Here is a 21,250-nt window from a genome sequence, read left to right on the forward strand (position 1 = left end):
GTAAAAAGGACACGCTGCACACCAGGGCTAAATCTTCTTAGCAGATGTAATGGCTGTAAGTAGTAAAGTTTTTCCTGGTCAAAATTGTGTGTGTAGTAGTAGTAGTAGCTGCTGCTTCAAAGGCATAGAGTAAGACTAATTTTGTTCACAAAATTTAAGTCCTGTGTTGAGGCCATTCTCTTCCTGGTTGGGTGTCTAATGTAAGGAATGCCCTTCAGAAACTGTAACTAGAAGAAACAGTTGAGAGGTGCACTTTAAATGAAGTATATAGTAGTAGTCCCATGCAAAAGCTCAACACAGGTACTACAAAACCACGGTGGGCCAGGTTCCTTCTTTGACACCAAAGAGAAAAGTCTCTTCCATGTGGCTAGCTATAATTTAATAGTAAACAGCTCTGTTACTATGCACCACAGGGCGAGGCTAAAAAAAAATCTTTTAAGTCGATCTCTAGCATTTAGTTCACTTTGTCCTGGTCACTGAAGAGCTTGCTGTAAGATGACACAACTACAACAAAATATGGAACGAAGCAGCAAAATTGAAGAACATGAAGAAATTGCTTTGAGGTCTAAGCATGTAAAGAACCATTATTACGGAGATGGATAAAATAACTTTTCACCTGAGAAGCAGAAGCACATTTTAATAATAAAACAAATCACAGGCTAAATTAAACTCTACAGTTAGGGCAAATACATCATAAGAGAAACCCCAACTCAAAATTAAAGCACCTCTGTGAAAAGTGTAATTCAGCAACATTATGTACATCATTTATATTTGCTGTGCAATATAAACCGACATAATCTTAAATAAACCAGGCTTAGCCTGTAACTGGTCATTGTTTGATCAGTTTTATACCATGGAAAACAAAAGTAAATAAAAATAAATTAAATGTTTATAATTTAGAAAAAAATAACTAAACAGTAAATTCTGTTATGCACATTGTATCCACTCTAAGTAATGACCAAATGTTTACACACTCAGAAAAAACACCTTAAACAAGATTTGTTCACAAACACAGTGGTTCTTCCAAAAACACTTCAAATTGGAACTAATTCAGTCACTACTGTTGCTGGTCCTTTCTTATTACAATTTATTTACTTTAGAAACTACAGATTTGTCTCATCTCGAATTTTGTATTACTGAGCTTCATCTTTCATACAACTGCCAACCATTTTTTTTTCAAATATGTACCCCTCACCGTAGGAGAAAGAATTTCAACTTACCCCTCTCAAAGGGTATAAAAAGGCTGCATTATACAATTCCATGTTTGGAAGTCTACCCTCAGACTAACATTTTCAAATGTCATTACGAGTCTAGAAGCTTGTCTTTTCTAAGATCAAATTAGTCATCAATGTCTAGAACTATGGCCAGTATGTATCCAGCACTATATAAGGTGCTTGTTAATATTTCATCCAGTATTTCTAGTATAAAACATATTTACTATGACTATATAAGGTGCTTGTTAATATTTCATCCAGTATTTCTAGTATAAAACATATTTACTATGACTATATAAGGTGCTTGTTAATATTTCATCTAGTATAAAACATATTTATTACTTAAACATTGGGGGTATATTAGTGCACCGCATGTTATACAAAAAAGAATGGTGAGAGCAGCAAAAAAAGGTGGGATTCAGGGTCACAAGCAGAGTCACTGTTGCTACCTGAAAAATAGCACAGTATGCAAATAAGTACAACAACACGTGCAAATGACTGTCAAAATACCAATGAGAGCTATCACTTGTACAAATGATAAAAAAAAAATTCAAAATGGTCAAGTGATTCAGAAATGTATAACATCAGCGGAATGAACCATGGTCATTATCTATTTTGATTACCAGGATTACCCAGGATACAGAAGCTTCACTCAGTATTCTAAGAAATATTAGCATATGCAGAGAATCATATGTCACTAGCTGCTTTCAAACCCAATGCTCACAATGTTGCTCATTGTTACCCACTGTGTCATAAAAGGATCTCCCCTGTGGCTGACACACACCATCAATTCCACAACCAGATAGTTGACAGCTGCCATGTGGACAGATACATGTTACAGAACTTAACAGACATGTACTTCCAAGCACATGGAATCAATTTTGATGCAGGGAAATGTCTAAGGTTTGTGCTTCATTCACCATCTATGCTATGTGATTTTTCAAAGTCCTGTAGGGAATGCCAACATTTTTGCTAATCCTACAACACACTGCAGCATTTCCAGAAGTATAGTTTCTATGGACAGCAGAGAACAGAACCAGCATCATATGGGCATTCTACAACACAGCCATGTCCCTGAGGTGATGAGGACCATTAAATGCACCCACACTGATATCAAGGGATCACCTGCTGTACAAGACATCATGTATATTCAAAATAAAGGGTCTCTACTCCTTACATGGGGAGGTGGTGTGCAATGCACAGAGTATTATATACAATGTGACCATGTGCCATCCAGGCAGTTCCCATGATTCTCACATCTGGCATACATGACCTCTACAAGCATTTCATGCAGGATGACTTTCCACAGGGTTGTCTAGATTTTAGTTGCAAACACCGTCAGCCACAGACTCCCTGAGATGTCATTCCCATGGACGCAACCTCCTGGTGTCTGTTGCAGGCAATACAGGATATGCTCTGGATCCACAGCTAATGATCCCAACCGTAGCCTCCAGACCATGGCAGAGGTGGCATACAACACTGCACCATCACAGGGAAAGATAATCCCAGAGTACATATTCTGCCTTATGAAGACTTGCTTCCACTGTCTGAATACATCTGGTAGTGCACTGCTCTTTACACCCAAGACCTACAAGCAAGACATCTGTTGTCTGCAACATATTTCATAGTACACACAGTTCTACAAAAATGCATACATAAACAAGTTATGCACTACCTACTCCCTGAAAGTCTGCTTACAGCTACTCAACATGGCTTTAGACCAAAGCATAGTACTACTATTGCCCTGCTATCATTCTTTAATATTATAGTCCTTGCCAGAGATAAACTTGTCTCCTGCCTATTCTTAGATCTCTCTAAAGCTTTTGACACCATCTCTCACCCTCTCCTTCTGCACAAACTAACCAACCTTAACTTCTCACCTGCTACTGTTGCATGGTTTTCCAGCTAACTCACTGACAGATTTCAAGCAGTGAAGTGGCAATCTGCACTCTCCCCTCCTCTCCCAGGTAACATGTTTGTCCCTCAGGGTTCCATCCTTGGTTCACTACTTTTCAACATCTTCACTAATCTTCTTTATTCTTCCTGTCCTCAGTCATCACTTGTCCAATACGCTGATGACTCTACTGTCATCACTATTGCTGACTTTTCCCTTCAAACTCATCTCTACAACACATACTTCTTTAACTCAGTAGACAACTGGCTCTCCGATGACCAGCTTATCCTTAACTCAAAAAAACTAAGTTACTGCTTTTTCTTCCTAAAAACTACAACCACTTTAAATCCACTTTCACAACCCTGTCCCTCAATAACGCACACATTGAGGTGGAAACTAGCACTCAACTCCTTGGTGTCATCATTGACCACCAACTTAAATTCAATCTACACAATAACAACTGTAAGAAAACTCATCATCAACTAGGACTCCTCTACCGTAACAAAAACATTCTTACCAGTGAAGCTGAAGTATCTCTCTCCCATGCTTACCTCCCTACCCAGTCTATTTTATGGCTCTCAAATTCTTACTTGCCTCAATTCCACACTCCTTGCCAAACTTGAATCTACCTAAAACAAGATAGCCAAATTTGCAGCGCATCAAACTTACAAGTCACATCACTGTCTCTCACTCATACAACTCATTACAGCCGAGTGACGTCTCCAGGTGTTTCTGCAGTTACACCCTGCTGCTCCTCTAGGCATCAAATATTGCCTGTTCATATTTGCATTAATAATTCCAAAACCATGTTACATACAAGGTATCGGAAAATTTTATCTTGAAGCATACATGATAGCAAACACAATTGTATTGATATATGACCTATGTCAATGGGTATTTGTTAAAAATGTAAGGTGATAACTTCAATTTTTAAATGTTGAAGCCACGCCCACTAGGAGTTAAAGGTACAAACTCAAAAGAGCTCTACTGGAGGGAATGAGTCTTGAACTACTTCACCAGCTTCTTCTCCCTCAACTCCAGATCATTCACTCCATCCTTTACCAGCCTTCTTACTGTCCTACACTATCATCAATCATCTACCACTATTCACCTGCTAGATCCCTCCGGAACTCTACACTAGATCTGCTACAAATCCACAAACCTAAAACTAAGAAAGGATGTATTCTCTATAGCTATAATCCTTCCAAGGCATGGAACAAATTCCCACTAGAAATCAGGTCACTCAAGCAACTTAGTCAATTCAAGCTAGCCACTAAAGAATATCTGTTACGCCAATGGGCCTGCCTCTGTACCCAGCCCCCTTAAACAGCTTATCAACCCTAACTGCACACGTCTATCTGCTCCCAATCTATGTAACTTTCTATAACTCTCTAGACCTTGTCTCACATTAACTTCTCTATCCTAAGCACATTACATAATTCTTATCTGCATAATGTAAGATTTTACGTCTGCTGACAAAACTATTGTTAGTCCTTCTGAATCATGTAGGATTCTAAATCTGACAGACAATGATTAGTTTACTGTAGTAAATTCTTGTTTTTTATGTATATGTTGCTTTGAATATTTTCTGTAAACCAGTTGTTTCTTTAATTTTTATAAATTATAATCTGTAGAAAGTACAGTTTTGTACCTACCATAAATGTAGATGTCCGAACAGGAATGCATCTGCAGTCCTTACAAATGGGTTGTCCTGTCGTCAGGCAGCCCTTCGGTCGGCTGGATTCCAAAGTCTGGGTCTGGCCTCGGCTGGTGTCGCACTTCACCCGACGTCATAGCTGCAGTTCTTTGGGTATAAAGGCATCAGCCGACGCCATTTTCCTCAGTGTTTCTTGCCCCAGATGCCAGTAGCCCTCTTGGATAGCTAAATTTTGGATAAATGCCAATGTTTCCAAATAGTAGAAGGCAAACACAAAAAATAAGCATGTATGTACATATATACAAACAAATACACCATAAGAGATCCCCCCCAGCTAGCTATTAGATGGGCAAATACCCTAGGAATACCACAGAGGGGAAGGAGGGTGAGTAATCCTGACTGCAGTTGCATTCCTGTTCGGACATCTACATTTATGGTAGGTACAAAACTGTACTATGTCCTTCAAGGATGCATCTGCAGTCCTTACAAATGGGTAGAATACCATAGCCAAACTAGGGGAGGAGGAAGAAGAAATTATGGTGTAGTTAGGATCCCTTGCAAAACAGCAGTGGCAAACCCTGCTCGGGATCTAGAGTATAAAGGTAAGTTATAATGCTTGGCAAATGTATGCACGGAGGTCCAAGTAGCAGCCTCTATAATATCCCTGGTAGCCACTCCTCATAAGAAAGCTGTGGTAGTGGCTGTAGCCCTTGTAGAATGAGGCCTTATGTTCTGTGGAGTTTGCTTTCCATGGTAGGAGTAACAGAATCTGATGCAATTTCCTATCCACTTGGAGATTGTTTTGAAATTGCTTTTCCTTCCCTTCCTGTTGCATATGCTACCAGAAGCTGGTCAGTTTTTCTATTGCTCTTGGTTCTGTCCAGGTAGTAACGCAACTGTCTATGTACATCCAAAGTATGCAGCAGTCTTTCCCCCCTGTTCTGTGGATTGGGGAAGAAGGTAGGTAGGTGGATAGCCTGGTTTAAAGACACTCTGGATACCACCTTTGGCATAAATGTAGGATTTGTTCTCATGGACACTCTATCTTGATGGAAGATTAGGAAGGGTTGTACTGCCATTAAAGCCTGTAGCTCAGAAACCCTTCTTGCTGAGGTAATTGCCAGCAGAAAAGCAGTTTTCCAGGATAGGTGTTGAAGATCTGCTGTTGCTGCTGGTTCGAAAGGGGGGAGTGTTAACTTTTCTAGCACAAAGTTCAAGTCCCATGCTGGTAATGGTGGTTTCCTAGGAGGTTTTACATTTTTAATTCCTCTCAGAAACTGCCTGAGTAGAGGATGCGAGAAGACAGGTGGATCGAAGCTGTATTCTGCAGAAATAGCTGATGCATGTATCTTGATGGAGGAATAGGACAGGCCTGTATGGAAAAGCTCTGCCAAATACTCCAGGATCTTGGCAATGTCTACCTTTGACACATCTTTTCCCCTTTCAGTACTCCAAATGAGAAACCTTTTCCATTTTCCTGCATACTTCCTTCTTGTTGAAGGTCTGCGGGCCTCAAGGATAATGTCTTTAACCCTTTGGGATAAATCTGGGTTAGTTGCTCTTATGTAATGTTCCAGGCAGTCAGCTGCAGAGTTTTCAGGTTTGGATGCAGGGTGTTGTAGCCGCTCTGAGTTAACAGCAAAGGAATCAGGGGTAGTGTCCACATTTGCCCCCGAGACATGCTCCTCAGTAATGGGTACCAGTGTTGTCTTGGCCAGTCTGGAGCTATCAGAATGATCCTTGGACGTTCCTCTTTGATTTTCACTAGCACCTTGTGCATCAAAGGAAGAGGTTGGAATGCATATGCTGTCAGGCCTTTCCAACTAAAGGATAGAGAGTCCACCTTCCAAGCAAGTGGGTGGTACGTCCTTGTGCAGAATTTCTTGAGCTGGTGATTGAGTGGGGATGCAAATAGGTCTATTTGTGGCAGTCCCCATTTCCTTGTGATGACCTTGAAGATGTCCGGGTGTAGCATCCATTCATGAGCATCCGAGGTAGTTCTGCTTAATATGTCTGCTAGGATGTTTTCTTTTCCCGGTACAAAAATTGCTTGTAACTGAATGTTGTAGCTCAGAGCCATATTCCATAGGTCCAGTGCCATCCGGCATAGAGGGTATGAATGAGTGCCTCCCTGTTTGTTGATGTACCACATGACTGTGGTGTTGTCTGTCCTTATCATCAACTGCCCTTCTTGGAGGAATGGTCTGAAATTCTGGATTGCAAGTTTTACTGCCAGCATTTCCTTTTGATTTATGTGCAGGTGCAGCTGATCTGGAGTCCATAAGCCTTGTATGCACTTGTCCAGCATGTGGGCCCCCCAACCGAGGTCTGAGGTGTCCGTCGTGATGGTTTGGCTTGGTTGAATGCTGTGGAAGGGCAAACCTGGGTTTGACTGGCATGCCTGAGCCCACCATAGGAACTCTTGTTTCAGGCATGGGATTAGTGGTATTTCGGTTTCTAGGCTGTGCCTGTGTTGAGACCATAAATTCTTCAGGTACCACTGTAGCTTTCTCATATGCAGTCTGGCATGAGGGACCAGGATTATGCAGGATGCCATGAAGCCCAAGGCCTGCAGTACTTTCCTTGCTGTTAGTTTGTTCTGCTTTGTTAATGCCAAGAAGTAGAGAGGAAGTTGTTCTTGTTTTTCTGCAGTTAGGAATGCCATCTGTTTTACTGTGTCCAATTCTGCACCTAAGAAGGTTATTCTTTGGGATGGTATCAGTCTTGATTTTTTATATTGACTGTATATCCCAGGGCTTGCAGTAAGCAAATGACTCTTTGTAAGTCTTCTGTTAGCTTGTTTTTGTTGTCCGCTTGTATCAGGCAGTCGTCCAGGTATGGATATATTTGGATTCCCTGAAGCCTGCAGTGGCGATTACTGATGCCAGGCATTTCGTGAACACTCTGGGTGCAGTAGATAAGCCAAAGGGCAATGCTGAGAATTGATAATGCTCTGATCCTGCAAGAAATCTGAGGTATCTTCTGCAATTTGGTCGTATGGGGACGTGCAGGTATGCCTCCTTGAGATCTAGAGTCACCAGCCAATACTCCTTGCCCAGCATGGGAAGAAGTTGCTGTAGGGTCAGCATTTTGAATTTTGTAACAATGATGAATGTGTTTAAAGCGGACAGGTCGAGAATAGGCCTCCAATTTTTCTCTTTTCTTGGTACCAGGAAGAGTCTGGAGTAAAATCCCTTTCCTTGTTCCATAGATGGTACCCTTTCCACAGCTCTCATCTTTGCTAATTGAGCTATTTGTTTTAGAGCTTCTGTCTTTTGATTTGGTGGTAGGTTTGGCATTCCTCTTTTTCCTGGTAAAGTATGGAAATGAAACCTGTAGCCTTGGTCTATAGTTTGCAAAATCCACTTGTCTCTTGTGATGTAGTGCCAGTTTTTTGAAAATAAAGCTAACTTTCCGCCTAAGGGTGCTGCAATTTGTTCCCTGGTAGGCAGTGCCAGAGCCAAGTCACTGTGATTGTCCTGTTGCAGTGGTAGTAGTTGTGTCTGTGCCTCACTGGTTGTTACCTTGCCACTGGCGTCCCCTGTAGGCACCTCCTCTGGATTGATTTCTGCCTCTCGAGCGCCTATTCCTGCCTCTCTGTGTTTTAGAGGAGTCTGGAAAGGACCAATTTTTGGAAGGCCAGTTCCTGCTAAACCTTGGAGGCTGAACCTGTAAGAAATCTTTCACTGTTTGTACAGATTTTGCCTTCTCTTCCATTTTCTTCAGTACCTGCTGAGCAGGAGAACCAAATAAACTGACCTTATCCATAGGAGCATCTAATAGTTTTGCTTTAACATGATCCGGCAAGACCTGTTCTTTCAACCATGCATGCCTTCTTATAACTGTGCCAGTCATGGCTGATCTAAAGGAAGCCTCCAGTGCATCATAGCCACATTTTAAAGAATGGTTACTAACCTGCTGAATGTTATGCACCATTTCTAGAACATATTTCTTATCTAAAGAATCATCAGAGGACAGTTTCTTAGTTAACTGATCAAGCATAAACTCCTGGTATTGGATCATATGAAACTGACAGTTCAATGCCCTAGCTGAGAGAGTAGCAGAGGTGTATACTTTTTTACCCCATCTCTCTAAGGACCTGGATTTCCCTTTCAGAGGGGAGAGGGTTTTTAACTGAGGTCGAAGCTACTGCCTTAGGCCCCTGGGAGATAGTCTCGGGATCTGCAAAAGGAGCCTTGTATAAATGGTGATGTGTGTCCGGGACCCTGTAGAACCTATCGGGCTTAGCAGGGGCTGGAGGCAAAGTGTCAGGAGCAGTGCAAGCATCATTAAATGCATCATCTACAACAGGAAGAACTGGAGGTATAGCTAAAGGCCTATGTTGTGGTAAATGCAAAAAGGTCCTAAGCCTTTTCCTTGAGTCTGAGAAATCTTGCCCCTGCCATTGAAATTGCTCTCTCATGGCATGTAAGGTTTCCCCAAAGGAAAATTCCTCTGGTGGAGAGGCAGAAGGAATCGATTCCTCAGCATCGGAGTCTTCATAAGTAGAAAAAGGAGCCTCTGGATGGTCTGTATTGTCTGAATCATCAGAAGAATCATCTGAGGACACTGGCTCAGGGGGCTCTGCTCTAGGTCTCTTTTCTGGAGGTTGAGAGGCCCTGTCTGGGTGAGATTGGGATCCCCTTATTAAAGAGATGAGATCCTCTGCCAGAGTAAGCATTTGGGAACTGGAACTGGGCCTGTGAGAGGGGGCTTAACAGGCACAGACTTAGAAGTTTTGGCTGCTTTAGCCCTGGCAAAGGCCTTTATGGACATGGCTGCAGGCGGCCTAGCAGCACCACGTGCAGGGGTTGAAACATCCAAAGGGATGGTGTCCGATAATTCTTGTGAAACCACAGTAGCAGGAAGAATTTCAGAGGCCGACTCAACCAGGTTAGAAGGGGCCTCGGTAGTAGTCATGGATTCGGCTGAAGTTAGAACCGTTTGCTCGGTTTCGGCCAAAACCGAGACACTCGCGGTTTGCTTAACCGCGGTTTCGGCCGAAACCGCGGACCGCGAGTGTCGGTCCTTTTCTTTGCGTTTCTTAACAACTTGTGTAGTCGGAGGATCCGACGGCATTATGTACGCAAAATCTGAGCCGAAAAACTTTCAGCAAACTCCGACCGACGTCTAAGCGTCCGTCGGTTGAAAGAAGCACAGGCTAAACAAGCTGCTACGTCGTGGTCTGGGCCTAAACAAGGTAAGCAGTAAGAGTGAAAATCTTTATGAGGTATTTGTTTCCCACAAGTTAAACAGTTATTAAACTTTTTCTGACATCGGCTGAGGCAAGAAAGAGTCCCCAACGGGGTACTTAGCTTTTTAGATGTCTTCGAAGTAGTATTCGGTAGTAGTAATCTCTGGATCTGACCGACCGGCACTTGCGAACAGCTTCTGCTTCGGGCGCCACGCGGCAAGAAAGACTCAGGAAAATGGCGTCGGCTGATGCCTTTATACCCGAAGAACTGCAGCTATGACGTCGGGTGAAGTGCAACACCAGCCGAGGCCAGACCCAGACTTTGGAATCCGGCCGACCGAAGGGCTGCCTGACGACAGGACAACCCATTTGTAAGGACTGCAGATGCATCCTTGAAGGACATCATGTGGAGCTTTTCTCCCCGGGCCTCCGCTGAAAAAGCTACTTAGCTCAGTCAGAGAAACCTGTTCAACAAATGTAACATAAATATATACAGTGGCACAAAATCAGATACAATTTAGAAGCACCACGCTACCGCATGACAGACCTGTAGCAGTACCAGAAGTGGAGTAAGATGAGGAGTCATCACAGAATACAGGAGACAGAGGTGGGCACAATATAAAGCTGTGCTAAAAAAGAGGAAGCATCTCATCCCCAACTGCAGGGCATGAAAAGGGCAACAGAAAATGAAGCATGCATTACAGCATGCTGACTGGCTATGGTGTGCATCTGTCACTACCCTTACCAAAACAGGTCAGAGGGGTGGGCAGTGCACAGTGAGAGGGAACAGCAATGCTACCATATGTTTAAGGGTTACCTAATACTGATGAGGTAGCCATACACATGGGCAGAAAGATGGGAAAGAGTCAAGGATCCTATTCTCAAGGGTTGGAAGTGGAGCTTCCATGTTATGAAAGTGCACTGGGTGTACTATACGGCTCTGCAGCTTCAAGAATGGAGGTGTCATGTGTTGATGTAGCATTTTTGAAGCAGGCATAGGAGACTTGATGTGGCCTTCTGCATGTAGACAAGGAACAGACAGATGGTGTCTGCTATCTTGGAGAAGAATACTGTGCTAGGTGCTGCACCCAGTAGGCCAACAGGGATAAGGTGGGCATGACCCAGAACACTTAGCCTAGTAAGGCATCTCCAGAATGGATACGGATGAGCATTGGCCAAAACCATGGGAGTAGAGGTAGCCTTGGTCAGGGGTCACAACAATGCAGTTTCTGGAACAATCTGCACCATCTAGTTAAGCTAGGTCTATGACCATGCAACCAGCATCTGACCCCTTGCATGGTCTTAGTGGGTATTTAGTATTATCCTCATGGATGTACCAATGAATGCCAATAAGGCCACCACTGCTGTCAGTAAGCCTGTCTGCTCCAGGCCCTTATATTTCATGTCACTGTGCATGCCATCCATGAGGTCCAACAGTCCCTGCAGCAGCTGCAGTTACTCATGAAGGTCAAGCATGCATGGATCACTGACCTGTACATTTACTGATGGATGCCAAGGATGGCATCCCATATCAGGGAATGCCCTGAATTCATTACAGCAATGCCCACCTACATATCTCTCCTCTATGGTGGGGTAGATGTACCTTGTGTGCACAGCAGCCGAATGATGCTGTCTGTGGTGGTGCATCCTGTGTAGATTTGGTGGAGCTAACACAGAAGTCCAGTGTTATGCACAGATGCCAAACATTATGCGTGTGCTTCCACCATATGTGGTGGACATGGGCATCCCCTCCAATTTTAATTGTTTCCATCACACCCACTGTGTATAAATTGCGCAATGTCTGTGGCACAATTACTGTCAACCACTGGTGGACTTTTAACATCAGGCATATATGCCAACTTGTTCTTCTGCAACCACCACCACTGGAACTTGCGAAAGAATAAAGGCAACATACATGTGGAAATGCCGAAACTTGTATATCACTCTGTGCTCCAGCAAGTAGCACACATACTGGTATATGCCAATTATTTGCACACCATATGTGCATGTAACATACCATGTGGTACACACAGATCACTCCTGTTGCAACCTGATGTATCTGAGGAAACTGATAATCCCGTGTGCTATGATAAGCAAGTCATTCACACTTGCAGCAGTGCACAACAGTAATGGAACATGCTATTATTAACATGATGCACCCCAAAAGATATACAGGCACACGAGGCCATAACTCTACCCATTCAGCTACGTAGACATGCAGTCAACACCAGCCCAGATCCTACATCCAAGCCACCACCAGGTATGAGTGTTCTCTCAGCTGCCCTTAGCAAAGTTATCAGAAATGTTTCCACCTCTAAAAGACACTTCTGTGTTGGTAGCACATCACCTGCTGTGGAACTCTCCTTGGCAATATTCTGTGCCTTAGTCTTAGCATGCAGTACCACACTGACGACCCTGCGTCACACCTGTACTACTGTCTTGTTATGGCAGTACACTGTATGGGGGCATCTTGCAACACACCCTGTCACATCTGCTCTTGGTAAACCTTGTCTGTGTTACCCTTCATTAAAGACATGGATACCATGTACCCACTTGGCCTGCTGTAACACTTCTGTGCAGAGTGCAATAAACTTTTCTAGCCTTAGTTGTTCTTTTAGTCCAATGGCAATACTTGTGGACCTGTGGAATACACAAATCAATTGTATGCATGCATGCATGCATGACTGCCATTAACAGACCCCCATGTCCCGTCACTGCCACCATGCCTCCCTATGACGGCCACATACCTGCTTGCTAATGTACTGACAGCATTCACAGGGGCCATAGTTACAGCAGCAGTAGATATGTTACCACTACCCCATATTTTGCAGCACTGTGCTGTAAGCACATGGTGTGACCTAATATATATATATATATATATATATATATATATATATATATATATTTCTATATTCTATACAATCCATACATTTCTTGCATAATACCAATTACACCTGTAGCTAATTTTCCAAATTCTGATGAGAAATGTTTGCATCAACAACTTTAGAAGCTTTAGATTTTACATACTCTCTGGAGCTGCAAAGTAGCAGTAATTTCTTTGTGGGTCTTTGGACACAACTCCTAAACATTATGCGCTACTATGCAGGGCTGGTACAATGTAGAATGGTATATCAAAGCTCTATGTAATAAAAAATGAGAAATAACAGGCTAAGCTAGTCTCTTCACTAAGTAATACCATAAACATCCTATAATAGATGCCCATGGGGTATATGTAAATGACCCCAAAGGATATACCAGTTTTCTGAATGTCCATAAATGTTTACTTTTTTAAAGTCTTTATGGTGCACTTATGCTAATAAAGCAAATTGAAGACACTAGCTTGCCCGGGTCTTTCTTGCAGTTCGTACTAAATGTTTATTCTGTGTGACCTTTTACCCCTTCGTTTCTACGTCACAGAAAGAGTTGAGCAGTGTAAGACACTGTATGTAGTCTTACCTCATTGGATAGACGCAGTACTCAGTGTATGAAATACACACTCAAATGACCCCCGCCCCCCACCCAAGTGCACATGCTTCACAAACATCTGGTCCCAAATTTGCAGTCTATGGAACCATCAGCCACATACTGTCAAGATGGTGCTGCACTCGTTCAGTGCAGTGAGCTCCCGTCCCCCGCAGTGTTCGCTCAGAATTCAGATCTCAGCTGTGTATCAGCACTACTACAGTTAAATAAAAAAATAAAAATCATCAGCATGAAAAAAAAGTCCTATGCATTGCAGGGAAAAGTACCACCAATCAATTTCTTCATGGTATAGGCAACCCTGGTACCACAATCATAAGATACTCTGCCCCCACACAATGATGTTGCTGATCTCCCCCTCAGTGGGAGCTCTAGAAGCTACAGATACCTTCATTAACAGAATATGGTACTAACTTTAGCTCCGCTGCATGTCTAACGACAATCTTTATGAATTAGGCATTATGGCAGAGCACAGCACTGCAAGGAAAAGACAGTTTACAGTACAAGTATCGGACAGACAACTAATAAATTATGTGCCACATTTGTGCCATGTTGCAGTTCAATATGTGAATTGTAAAACTGCCTGAATTGTCTGTTGTACTACAATGAACAGTACATTTGTAAAGTACTATGCCCATTCACAAACATGGGCATTTCTATATATGCTAGCATTAAGTATCACAAGAAACATGTTCTAAACATGTACCACAGCATGCCTGGACATATCTGCACACTATTTATTTTATCATTTGTTGACCAGGTTAGTCCTATTACGCTAGCAGCCTCTTGTCAGGGGAAACACATGGTGGTTTTTATACTACCAGGGGAATTTTGGTCAGAGCATCAAGGAACTTACCCTACTTGTTTCATTAAGTGATATGGGATCTGTTATATCCACATGAGCCACCAACCAACTCAAGCATATCTCATCCAAAACAGAGTACACTCAGGAGTGCAGCATCCACCTGCCTGGTGTGGGAATAGAACTTACAGCCTTATGAACAAAAGGCAAGTGTGGTACGTGTTGTACCATTGACACTACATTTATGAATCCCAGGGTTTTTCAAATGTGAGTTAAAGGTTTTGAGAAATATACACAGCCAAATACAGAATGATTGCAAGCCTTACAGAGATGTTTCAGGCTCATCTAATTCAGGAATACAGGTCGTCAGTTTTGCTTTTCGTTAATTACATCATCCTATTAGTTAAATTAGCAGAAAATACCTGCAATTCCCTTTATTAATACCATAAAACATTTCATCTAATGCCAAATGATAATTATATATATATATATATATATATATATATAGATATATATATATATATATTACAAAAATGAATGTTTAAATACGGTACAATTTTTCTTCATAAAAAAATCTATGTATGTTAGACACAGCACCATGAATGTAAACAACTGTTACTCTGTCTTCATTTTCCTCCTCCTCGAGTTCCGTTTCATGATTTGTGTTAATGTGTACTTCATTACTGATTATTCAGCTGGGAAAATGAAAATACTTTATTAAAACAGATATTTTCTTTAAAATAGGTGCATGTCAGTGTCAACAGATGCCACAAACCAACTTCAATGTTGAAAATATTTTAAAAGCTCTTACTAATGGACATGATCCCATGTAAGACCCATGTTAACATAACAGAAGTCTGAACAAGAATATGGATCATCAAAAATGGAAGCAGAATGCAATAATGCAAGACAATCCTGGGAGCAAATCATGATCCCTCCTTTCCATTAACAGTGAGCATTTCAAGTGTTTCAGTGAAGATTTACCCATTATTACATTTTAGACAAGATCATTTTAAATTCAAAGCCTATTCATGCTTGGCCTTTAATGCTTTTTTTGTTTCTCCCTCCTGAAGATAATGGCCCCATAGAAAGAGAGGACTAATGGCTGACTGTGGGAGATGGGATGTTTTTTACCTTATCCAGTTAAAACAATCTTTTTTTTCAGTGTTTGCATGGTCAGTGTTACTAGAGACTGTAGTGTTCCTTTGACAGATTAAGCTATTGAGTTTGAGCAAAAACATAATCCTATGTGAATATTTAAGTGCTCCTCCCAGTCTACTATAAACCAGCTGGACAATGGTATTATGGGTGTGGGTCCAGAAGAATTACACAAAAGCACTGCTTTTAAGTCTCACACTCAATACAGGCTGTAGATAACAAACTCTGGGTGGGTATACTCACATTCAGTTAACTACAACTTACAAAAATTGATTTAAATGGATACTTTAGAACTACACAGTTAGGGCTCTTATACATAACACCATACCTCTCAACTGCCCAGATTTTCATAGAATGTCCAGATTTTTGCCTCAAAATTTCAGCCTGTTCCTCATCTGGCTAATCACTGGGGTGATCTCAGGAATACAATAGTAAATAATGGTGTACATTTGAGTTTTAGACTTTGCATCCTTTACAAAATCCATTTTAATAGATACACTGTTATTCTAGCAACTTTCTTAGATTTTAAGAGCAATACTTGTGCTGCGGTAGCGCTGTCGCCTCACAGTAAGACGTTGTCCTGTTCGATTCTCAGCTAAAGCGTCTTGTGTGTGGAGACATGCGTGAATGGGCGTACCTTCGTTGAAGGTTGTGCGTCAGGCCTGGCAAGTCACTACGTAAAAATCTACTGCCAATCATTAACGGACCTGAGTTCCGCTGTGGCGACCCCTAACCGGGAGAAGCTGAAAGATACAACAACAACAACTTAAAATCTGTCCCTATTTTTGGGCATTTGTACTCCCATTATGCCAGGCTTTGTCCAGATTTCTTGGGCTAAAAGGTTGAGAGGTATGCATAACACAAGCAGATTATAGATCAAAGTGGAATGGGCTGATATTGAAATATGAGGGGGAAACATTCAAGAAATAAAGTGTGATTACAATTTTGGATACAGGTCCTCAAGGAGATTAACAAGAACCACACAAAATACTATATTCATAAAGTAGCAGAAAGTATTATAAGAACTAAGCCAATACAGGAATGGAGAAAGGAGATTTTAACAATACGAGTGACTGCAAATAGGGGTATAGAAAATAAGCAGGAATTTTCTAGAGAAAAACAGCAAAGGAACCAACACATTGAAAGCAAATAACTACAGAGGAAAAGGTAATACAGCAAGATAAAGCCAGGTAGAAGCTTGGGCTATAGACACATAATGCCTTCCCTACTAGGGATTAATAGTATAGGCAAAAACAAAAGAAAAGGGACACGCTATATGAAAGGCCAGCTCTAATACAGTTCTTTAATTGAGTCTAAAATCAAAGCTACTGTTAAAAAAGGATAACTAGTAGGATATAGAACATATTGCAGGAAAAGTACAAGATTCAATTACAGGAGGTCAGAAAAGCTTGGGGACAGAGAGACTGGAAAGGCATTTTACAAATGAGCAATGAGAAAGTATCTGTATGGCTAACAAGTATGGAACAGAGTCCAGAAGGATTAAGATTTTTGCTTGTAAGCATTTGCATAGGTATTTTTATACTCCAAGCAAACTTCAGTGAAACTTCCCTTAGTTAAACAACAAATTATGGAGATTTGATGGGTAAGAGAGAGGTCATTAAAAGTGTGTGTTTTTGGAGTTAACAAGCTGGCAGACTTTAAACTCACAAGAGTACTTTGATTAGAATGTTAGTAGAACAAATGATTGTAACTATAGAAATTATTCTTTTCAGCATGTATCTGAATTGTATGGCCTTGCTAAGTTTAATGCTATTGACCGTCAAGTATGTGATTATTAGAAAATGGAAAATAAATTCTAATCCAACTGTAACTGAAGTACTGAATACTGTAAAGGAGATTAAAAGAACTGCAAGTGGAATCTTTGTAAAAGAGAAGAGGCACTATAAATGCAAGAAAATGGAGTTTGTGAGAATACATGCAGAATAATGTTTCAGGAGGATTGAGGTTTAACGGATGTCAGGAATAGCAAGTTATGTAATGTTGGCGTGAATAATGATGATTAAAAATGCATGCTGCAATAAATGACATTTGTTAACATGTATACTGCAATAAAACAATGAAGAGCATCACTAGGGTTGTTTTGTTTTCTATTGTTTACGTACCTAGTTAACTGATGTGTGATTCAGTAAAGATATTAAAAATACTTTAATTTTAGTTTAATGACTGGGTTGCCATTTGTACTGCAAAACCACACTCATAGCAATGATAACAGAGCCACTTTCCATAAAAAAATGTGAATAATATACAGTATGGATTTTAAAACATTATGAAATGAAAAGCATTTCAGAAATGTACAGTTAAGAAGATGACATGAGAGACTAAGAGTAATACGTACAGACGTATATCCTACCTTTTGTTGCTATTCTGACACATTGAGTTTTGGTTTCCTGTAAGAAAAGGAAAATTGACTTCACTGTGATATTCAGTAAAACCTGCGTATAACTGCATTATTAAACATGTACATAAACATAGATCATTACATACGTACATAAATGTGAGCACCACAATCACTGAATATCACTGTATACAGAATAGACCTAGGGCAAATCAACTAATCGGTGACTCTGTCCTAGTTTTAACAAGGTTACCTGGTTAATCTGCTACCTGCGCAACTATCTGTCAGAGGAAATGATTCATTCTGTATCCTAGTGAATACAAACTTGAGAGACAACAAAATGTTCCATATTTAAAATCTAACGGGTAAATGTCCTCTTCACCCATTGAAACTAGTTTGAAAAACAATTTCACGCAACTAATGAGATAGAGTGTATATCTGTATGCAGGCAAAACAAGTGTTTCCAAATTATTTAATTCCTTTTTCAATGCTCATCCTGGACTGCTTCAGAGAACACCTGGAATATCAAAATGATAGTCTTTTACATGTACATGTTCTTAAAAATGTAAGATATAATACTGGATTTTAAACATCCTTAATTCCTCTTCCAAAGCAGAGTACCTGAGCGTCTACCCCCTCCATGCCTGCTTTATATGTAAACATGAAAACATTCAAAGGCAGCAGCATGAAGCCAGCCAAGCGATGCATTTACCTCACACACTAGAACCAGTAGTTACCTTCCTGTTGCTTCTGTCTCTCAATATGCATACACAGACCAGCGGTGGTTTGAAGCTGTTAAACAACAACAGAGTGACGAAATGAGAACTCCACTAAATAATAACAGTCCTGCAAAGGAATATAATATGCAATGCACAGCAGTAAGGCGATCTGAATACAGGGCTCTGTGGGTATTCTATAAAAACAAGCATTTAAAGCAACCATGAAACAACTAAAGGTGTGTTTGTTGGCCGATTTTAGTGTATGTGAGCACAAATGGACTGAAAAATTAATCTTTGTAATAGGAGAAAAGTCACATTTAGTGAACCATGTTTCTTCAAAAAATGGGTGTGTTAAAATTACAGACACAGTTGCACTAAAATTACCTGACAATAACCACACTGCTTCACAGCAACTGCTTCTACTGGATATGTTCATTTGAACAGTACCATATAAATGGGAGGCAATCATAAAACAAGTCATATTTTAACTGCTGGAGAATGTTCGTCTTCCAGACTAAAGCTGCTTACAAAAGCTCAAACCCTGCTTACTATACAGCTACCAGGCAAGCAGATCTCTATGTGGTTACACAGCCAGTCATATATCTAACAAGGCAGATTTAGCATCCTCCTGAAATGGTAGGTCTATATTAATTTAAAGTAAACCTGGTGCAGTTCTGAAAACGACTGCAAAACAATAAAGATTATATGTTTCAGCTGTTGTCTACAGTCAAAAAGCACCATGTTGTACTTCTAATATTCAACATACAACTTCTGCTTTGCTTGCACAAACCTTCAGCTCTTGCCAATAATTTCAAGACTTAAAAGGCAATTCTGGTGCAACGTCTAAGGCAGTAGAAAGGGCTCTTGTCAAGCTTACAGAGCCATAACAAGGTAAACAAGAGATCCTGTCGAGGTATTAGGAATATTTTGGAATTTCTACAAAAGTCTGTATGTAGCAGAAAAATATGGAAATCAAGAAAAGATACAAATGGAAACGTTTATGGAAGAATAAATATGCCAAGGTTAGAGGTAGATGAGGTTCAATTACTGTTAAGATGTATAACCAATCTACAGGAAAGTCCCCGGGAATAGATGGTATTCCTGTGGAAATTTGGAAGCTAGGAGGGAAAAACTGATAAAGATCTGGAATGTTTTGTTTACCAGTATTTTAAGAGAAGTACCACCATCCTGGAAGAAAGCAGTGTTAGCTGTAATACCTAAAGAGGGTAAAGATCCATAAGATGCACCTTCATACAGGCCCATTTTAATACTAAACCATGATTATAAACTGTTCATAACTATAACAGCTAAAAGAATGGCAAAAATAATGCAAAAATTGATAGATATGGATCAATGTGGTTTTGTGGAGGGGAGGCAAACCTCTGACAGCATTAACAGAACATTGATGATCCAGAAGGAAGCAGAATGTAAAAAAACACCATTGCTGTTGGTAGGTTTTGATGCAGAGAAAGCATTTGATAGAGTAAACTGGGACATTATGAGCAGGGCAATGGAAGCATTTGCATTTCCTAAAAAAACTATAAATTTGATTAGGAGGATATATGAGGGATCATAGGCAAAAATTAAAGTCGGTGGGGTCATCTCTGATAATTTCTGCTTGAGCAGAGGAACTAGGCAGGGGTGTCCTCTCTCCTCATTATATTTAGAACAACTAGCAAAGAAAATAATGGTCTCAGAAATTCAAGGATATAAAAAGTGTACACACCCCTGTTAAAATGCCAGGTTTTTGCAATATAAAAAAATGAGACCACAATAAATAATTTCAAAACTTTTCCCACTTTTAATGTGACCTATAACCCATACAATTCAATTGAAAAAAAAACACATCTGTTAGAAGAAAAAATATAAAAAATAAAAAACATGCAATAAGCTGTCTGCATAAGTGTGCACACCCTTAAACTAATACTTTGTTGAAGCACCTTTTAATTGAATTACAGCATTCAATCTTCTTGGGTAGGAATTTATCAGAACGGCACACCTTGACTTAGTAATATTTGCCCACTCTTCCTTGCAAAAGCACTCCAAATCTGTCAGACTGCAAGGGCATCTCTTGTGCACAGCCCTCTTCAGGTCACCCCAAAGATTTTCTATTCGATTTAGGTCTGGGCTCTGACTGGGCCATTCCAAAACTTTAATTTTCTTCTGGTGAAGCCATTCCTTTGTTGATTTGGATGTATGCTTGAGGTCATTGTCATGTTGAAAGGTGAAATTCCTCCTCATCTTCAGCTTTCTAGCAGACGCCTGAAGCTTTTGGGCCAAAAGTGACTGGTATTTGGAACTGCTCATAATTCCCTCCATCTTGACTAAAGCCCCAGTTGCAGCTGAAGAAAAGCAACCCCAAAGCATGATACTGCCACCACCATGCTTCACCGTGGGGATGGTGTTCTTTTGGTGATGCGAAGTGCTGTTTTTGTGCCAAATGTACCTTTTGGAATTGTGGCCAAAAAGTTCAGCCTTGGTCTCATCAAACCATTACACATTTTCCCACGTGCTTTTGGGAGACCAGATATATTATTTTGGAAATTTTAGCCGGGCCTGGATGTTTTTCCATGTAAGAAAATACTTCCGTCTTGCAACCCTACCCCATAGGTCAGACATATGGAGAATAAGGGAGATTGTTGTCACATGTAGTACACAACCGGTACTTGCAAAAAATTCCTACAGCTCCTTCAGTGTTGCTGTAGGTCTCTTGGCAGCCTCCCAGACCAGTTTTTGTCTTGTCTTTTCATCAATTTTGGAGGGATGTCCAGTTCTT

General features: G+C 40.7%; 1 protein-coding gene across 17 annotated transcripts in view; it reads right to left on the reverse strand.

Moving 5' to 3' along the window:
- The window catches only part of PTPRK (protein tyrosine phosphatase receptor type K), a 3,469,591-nt gene that overhangs the window by 856,074 nt on the left and 2,592,267 nt on the right, over positions 1 to 21,250 (reverse strand). For all 17 annotated transcript variants that reach the window (XM_044064217.1, XM_044064183.1, XM_044064208.1 and 14 more), the window contains exon 13: positions 17,771 to 17,807. In XM_044064217.1, coding sequence (XP_043920152.1) covers positions 17,771 to 17,807 — 37 coding nt within the window. The remainder of the gene's footprint in view (positions 1 to 17,770; positions 17,808 to 21,250) is intronic.

The sequence above is a fragment of the Protopterus annectens genome, chromosome 1.part0 (genome assembly GCF_019279795.1).
Source record: "Protopterus annectens isolate FY-2018-M chromosome 1.part0, PAN1.0, whole genome shotgun sequence".
NCBI lineage: Eukaryota > Metazoa > Chordata > Ceratodontiformes > Protopteridae > Protopterus > Protopterus annectens.